The sequence below is a fragment of the Arachis ipaensis genome, chromosome B09, assembly GCF_000816755.2.
Source record: "Arachis ipaensis cultivar K30076 chromosome B09, Araip1.1, whole genome shotgun sequence".
In the NCBI taxonomy this organism is placed as follows: Eukaryota; Viridiplantae; Streptophyta; class Magnoliopsida; order Fabales; family Fabaceae; genus Arachis; species Arachis ipaensis.
This window is the reverse complement of record NC_029793.2, coordinates 5,009,845-5,016,120: the sequence shown is the minus strand read 5'-3', so window position 1 is coordinate 5,016,120 and position 6,276 is coordinate 5,009,845. Positions and strand designations below refer to the sequence as shown.

Sequence of the window (6,276 nt, the reverse complement as noted above, 5' to 3'; positions counted from 1 at the left end):
TTATGTATATAAATTTAATCTAATACACTTATTGACATTGTAAAATAATTTTTTATGTATATTTAATTACATAATGTTACATTACTAAAAATAATTATTTTATATATTAATCGTGTGACTGGTCATTTAAAAGAAGTAAATTAAAGAACGAATATAATTAAATGACTAGCTGGGCTATAAAATATTTTACACTGTTAGTACGTACATTAAAATTAATAACTATGTTACATATACATCAAAATTATCAGCTACTAAAATTAACCACCAGTATAAAATATATATTAGAATACAAATACGCATTGAAAATAAATTAAACCACACATATATTTATATATAAATATATTAGTGGCTGATTAGTGTATCAATAACATTTTTGTAAAACTAAACTAAATAATTTATAACTTGAGTTTTAAGGAAGGTTTAAGAAATTGTTTAACTTAATTAATTAGCATGGTGAATTGTGTTTGTTATTAGTTGGTGGTATGAGGGACATCAAAAGTGCGTACCAGATATCTAGGTTAAGTTGGCAAGGAGATCCATGTCTTCCAGATCAATTTGCATGGGAGGGTCTCACTTGCAACTATCAAACCAATCCAAGGATCACGTCATTGTAAGTACTAATTAAGTACTAATAAGCTAATATTAATGTCAAATTAATTAAGCCATTGCTTGATTGTATGCATCATCATTATCATCGTCATGTTCATTTTTATCTTGCAATTTATTTCAACTTAAATGTATGGGTTGGTTGTCGAATTATATTATGAATTATAATATAGGAATCTGAGCTCAAGCAAACTGAGAGGGAAGATAAATTCATCATTCTCATATCTCACGGAACTAGAATACTTGTAAGCAGTGATAATATATAATTGTGGCTGATTAATGTTGTGTTAATAAGTTGAAGTATGTCATTTTTACCAATAAATTTATGTGTTCATGTTTCAGGGATTTATCTAATAACGAATTGGAAGGATCTCTGCCTGAATTTTTGGCAGACTTGTCAAGGTTAAAAGTTCTGTAAGTTTAACTAAAATCTTAATTTTTTATTTAACTTTAAGTTGCCCGTTTTATGGTCACTACGCTTTTATATTAACAATCAGTTAATAATATTCGTTTAAATTAAAATCGACGACCATGATGAAAGAGCCTAACAGCAGCAAAAATAATACAAATATTCAATATAAGAACAATACAAAAACATTCACAACACAATATGGCAGCAACTATGAACAAGTAAATATAGTAAGTAAAGCAATAACAAGAATACGAGATTTTAACGTGAAAAAATTCTTCAATGTGAGAGGTAAAAACTACGAATCGGCAAGATCAATGAAATAGCTCTACTATAATCAAATGAGATATAAGAGAGTCTCAAACAAAGCACAAATAGTACATATAACCAGCCAAAATACTAAAGCACCAAAACTTACAAATGAGAAGCAAGAAGATGAAAAATACCCAAAAAATAGAGCTTCTGTTCGAAGCCAATTTCTCCTACTGCAGACCTCCAATCAACAGCTCCACCGTCTAAAATAAAGAATAAGATGAGAGGAACACGAAATTTAAATTTCAAGCCGATCCAACGGTAAACAAATGAGAAATTGATATTTGAAATTTGCTGCTTTGCATAAAAATGAAAATTCTATTTTTCCTCTTCTCTCTCACTTTGGTAGCTATACTTTCTACCTTTCAATGACTCTAAAAATCTTATTAGGGTTGTAGTACAATGAATACAAAGAGACCCCCAAAAATTATACTTAGATCTCACAAAAAAGAAAAAAAAAATGTCCAACACATGATATCAAGTATTTTGATGACGAATTGCATCAATTTTAGCAGATAATCAAGATAATACTAATCATGATTTTGAAATGCATAAATTTTACATATTATTAGGAAAGTAAAAGAATGTAAGATATAATTATTTATGTATTTCTATTAAAAATAAATAGTTTAAGTTTTTAAAATAAATAATTTATAATATAGTAGCAGAGATTTTTTATGCCAAAAAAAATCTACAGTTCAATTCTAGATATCAAAACATAATTAAAAAGAAAATTCAGCACAAAATAATCAAAATCAGAGAAATAGCCTGTATCTGGAATCATTCATGTGCTTCAAATTTAAAAGAATCTTATATGAGAAAATGCGTTAGATATAAATTATTGTACCTAAGAGCTTAGCTTGTTGAAATAATTCATTTTTATGATAAAGAAAATTGATACTAAAAAAACACTAAAAATAAAAAATAAATTTTATATCTTCGTTTCATAGCAATTTGATTATTGGCAATAGCTACCATCTAGGATGTTCGGTTTGCAGTTTGGTTCGATTTTTTTATAAAAATTCATTCGATTTAATATTATTTTAATTATGCGATTTGGTTTGGTTCGATTTTTTTATTGAAATCATTCAAATCAAATCAAATCAATTAAAATCGATTTGGTTTGGTTCGATTTTTTCGGTTTTTTAACTAATTATAGAAAAGAAGTCTAAAAATTGCAGGAAATATTAGAGCCAAGACTGAAATATAAAAAAAATAGTAGAGTGCAAGCAACTAACAAACATTAGTATGTACACTTCCGTTCAAACATTCCTAAGTTCATGTACTGATTGGAATTGGACAAAATACAGAAATTGCTACTGCAAATTGTACAACTTTTTACTTTCACCATTAACAACAAAATATTATGAAGGATGTGACATTCATGACAAATCAATGAAACTTCTTCAGTAAAAATCAAGTTCAATTAATCATGAAAATGAGCAAGAACTAAGGGCTGAAGGTGGAGCAAAATACATTTTAGAAAGGAAAAGATAAGAGCCAGAATCATTCCTTTAAACAGAAGCAAAAATATCAATAGGTTGAACATAAAAAATCAAGGGAAAAAAAAAAAGATTAACAACATGATAATGATTGAAACTATAATGAAATAAAAGATCACAGAATCTGCTGTTTGGTAAGTTTTTCATAGCATTGGATCTAAATTTTCGATCCAAGCCAATAAATCTATCCTGTGCCACAATCCTGCATTAATGAAACAGACTTCCAAAAATCAATAACAAATACATTGAACAAATACACTGAACAAATAATTAAAAAATCAAAAGCATCAATTCAAACAAATACATTCAGCAAATATATTCAACAATGAACAACAATCAGCAACAAATATATTCAACAAATACATTCAACAAATATATTCAACAAATACCCGACTTGGAGGCTCCATATCTAACTCGATGGACTCTGACCTTCGACGGTGCTAGGAGGAAGGGGGCTCGGCACTGTTGGGAGGGGCTGGGTTCGGCGCTGCTGAGAGGGGTTGGGAGGTCTAGGTTCAACACTGCTGGGAGGGACTGGACTTGGTGCTGCTGGGAGGGGCTAGGAGGGCTGGTTTCGGCGCTATGCTGGGAGGGGCTGGGTTTAGCACTGCTGGGAGGGGTTGGGAGGGGTTAGTTCGGCGCTATGCTGGGAGGGAGATTTTGAACGTGCTAGGTTAGAGTTAGGGTAATCTGATTTGGGGGTGGGGTAATAATGGGGTTGGGCTAATGGAGTAATGAGATAATGGTTTTTTTTAGGTGACTGGTTCGATTCGGTTCAGTTGGAATTTTCATTGTCAGAACTAAAAATCTAGCTGAATTGCAATAAAAACAGCAAAACATATTTTTTTCGATTTTTTCAGTTATCGATTTATTCGATTTTCGATTTTTTGATTCGGTTGGTCAGTTTAGATCGGTCCGAATCGATTTTAAACACCCCTACTACCATCCCACATGGTCATCTTCTAACTTGTGTCTTTGGAACTTAGGAGTAGGTTCTTATATAAAAAAATAAACATAAATTTAATATTTCAGATCGATTTGCTGGCTTTTGAAATTACATATCATATTTTATTATCTGTGCAGTAATTTGACAGGAAACAACCTTTCGGGTTTAATTCCTAAGGCTCTCCGAAAGAAGGTTGCAGATGCAAGTTTGCAATTAAGGTTCGTTTTCATATTTTCTGATCTCTGGTTCAACACCCAATGCTGCTATACATGGCGATGAACTATACATGCATGTAAATATCAATAATATAAACGAATATATTAATTCGTCACGTGACATATATTTATATTATTATAATTATATCTTTAACGGAAAAAAAAAATGTTATCATGAGTTTCATGACCCTACTCTTTACCTTAACATCAGTGTTGGTGGTAATCCAAATCTCTGCGTAAAGGATTCATGCAACAATAAGAAGTTTGTTACACCACTCATGGCATCTCTTGCAGCAGCTTTAATTTTAATCCTTTTGATCGCTGGATTTTGGATATTTCAAAGAAGACGAAAACAAAAAGGTACTCCTCCATTGTATATATCCTCTTTAATTTCCATTCTAATATAAGGTAAAGGATGATTGCTCTTTGAACAAAACTATAATCATCATCAATTAACTACAATCTCACACACACACGTACTGAAATTATTAAAAATTTAATAATAATATGCATACAATGACAAAAAAAAGTACAGAGAAACTAAAGTATTTAACAAATCAATTATTTTAAATATATATTAAAATCAGTTATCAAAAGTATTAATTAATTATTAGTATAAAATATATGCTGAAATATAAAATATATATTAAAAATTAATTAAATAATTATACATATATTTATATATAAATATATAATGACTAATTTTAGTGTATATATAATATTTTAGTTAATAAATAAATTAAAAATATTATTTACACATTAAAATTAATTACTATATATTTATGTATAAATACATATATATTTTATATTAAAGACTAATATTAATAGCTGATTTTAGTACACTTAACATAGTTGTGAATAAATAATAAGTTGTATAAGTTGGAATGAATTTTTTGTTTTTTTGTCGAAGATTTTTACGTATATATTTCCATGCATGTTTAATTTTGATTCTAATTTTCTTTATAACAATAGAAGCACATATTATTAAAGAGGGAGCATCGTTGAAATTAAAACAAGCAGCATTCACTTACAATGAGATTCTCTCTATCACTGATAACTTCAAAACAATGATTGGAGAAGGAGGATTTGGAAAAGTTTATTTTGGCATTTTACCGGATCATACTCAAGTTGCTATCAAGTTGCTTTCTCCATCATCACGGCAAGGTTATACGGAGTTTCAATCAGAGGTTAGATCAATCGTAAATTTGTCGATTTTAGTTAAAAAATAAATTAACATACTAATTGTCTATTTTATATAATAAATCTAATACTATTTATTTAATTTTGAAAAAAAATTTATTATCTAAATTTATTGACGTCAAAAACTGTTAATATTATAAATATTAAAATAGACGAAATATTTGTCGATTAAAATAAAATCTTTCCATTTCATTGTTGATAATGCAATGATAATAATATTAAGATCGTTAAAATAATAGATGACTCGATCGTCGATTTTAATATTTTTAGTAAATTTGACTATTCATTTTGGATATCAATAATTATACTGTTTCTTGTAGTGATTGAGATGCATGAATAATTAATCTGATCTCACAATGCATTCTCTCATCAAGTTTTTTAGGGGCTAAATTTCAAATGCAGGTACATCTTCATAGCCTTATACGTCATAGGAACTTAGTCTCTCTCGTTGGGTATTGTGATGAAGGAGAGAATAAAGCATTGATTTATGAATATATGTCCAATGGCAATCTCCGGCAACATTTGTCAAGTATAATAATCTATCTTTTGTCCTTCAATCTCGCTACATTACCAAATAATATTTTTGCCAACTTTTGCCCATTTTTGTTTATAATTATATTTAATGAAAATGTCTTTGTAGATGTGTTTAATAAAAATATATTTTTTATAAATATGTCTAATAAAAATATTTTTATAGATGTATTTTTTAGATATTTCTCTTTATACATGTATTTAAAATATAATAATTAATTATTATTAAAAAGTATCTTTATAAATATATTTTTTAAATGTATCTCTTTATTAATGTGTTTAAAATATAATAATTAATTATTATTGACAATAAATTAGCAGATAATATATTGATACCCTGTACTTTTCCTTTGTCCTTTTATCATAATAAGCATATGCTAGATTTAATACCAATTTACCTATCTAAGAAACTCAAGTCAAAGTATTTTCATCCATTTACTTTTATGTGCTTGTTTGTGCCTAAAATTGGTAATTATAAATTGTAAAATGACAACTTAATTAAATATATTATTATTATTATTTATTGGTGTTTAATTATCATTTTTTTTAAAAAAA

At 28.0% G+C, this 6,276-nt stretch overlaps 1 protein-coding gene across 1 annotated transcript in view; it reads left to right on the top strand.

Moving 5' to 3' along the window:
• The window catches only part of LOC107618980 (probable LRR receptor-like serine/threonine-protein kinase At1g05700), a 32,356-nt gene that overhangs the window by 8,895 nt on the left and 17,185 nt on the right, over window positions 1-6,276 (top strand). The window contains exons 4-10 of the mRNA XM_021112322.1: window positions 475-610; window positions 780-851; window positions 949-1,020; window positions 3,913-3,993; window positions 4,202-4,350; window positions 4,963-5,177; window positions 5,593-5,719. Coding sequence (XP_020967981.1) covers window positions 475-610; window positions 780-851; window positions 949-1,020; window positions 3,913-3,993; window positions 4,202-4,350; window positions 4,963-5,177; window positions 5,593-5,719 — 852 coding nt within the window. The remainder of the gene's footprint in view (window positions 1-474; window positions 611-779; window positions 852-948; window positions 1,021-3,912; window positions 3,994-4,201; window positions 4,351-4,962; window positions 5,178-5,592; window positions 5,720-6,276) is intronic.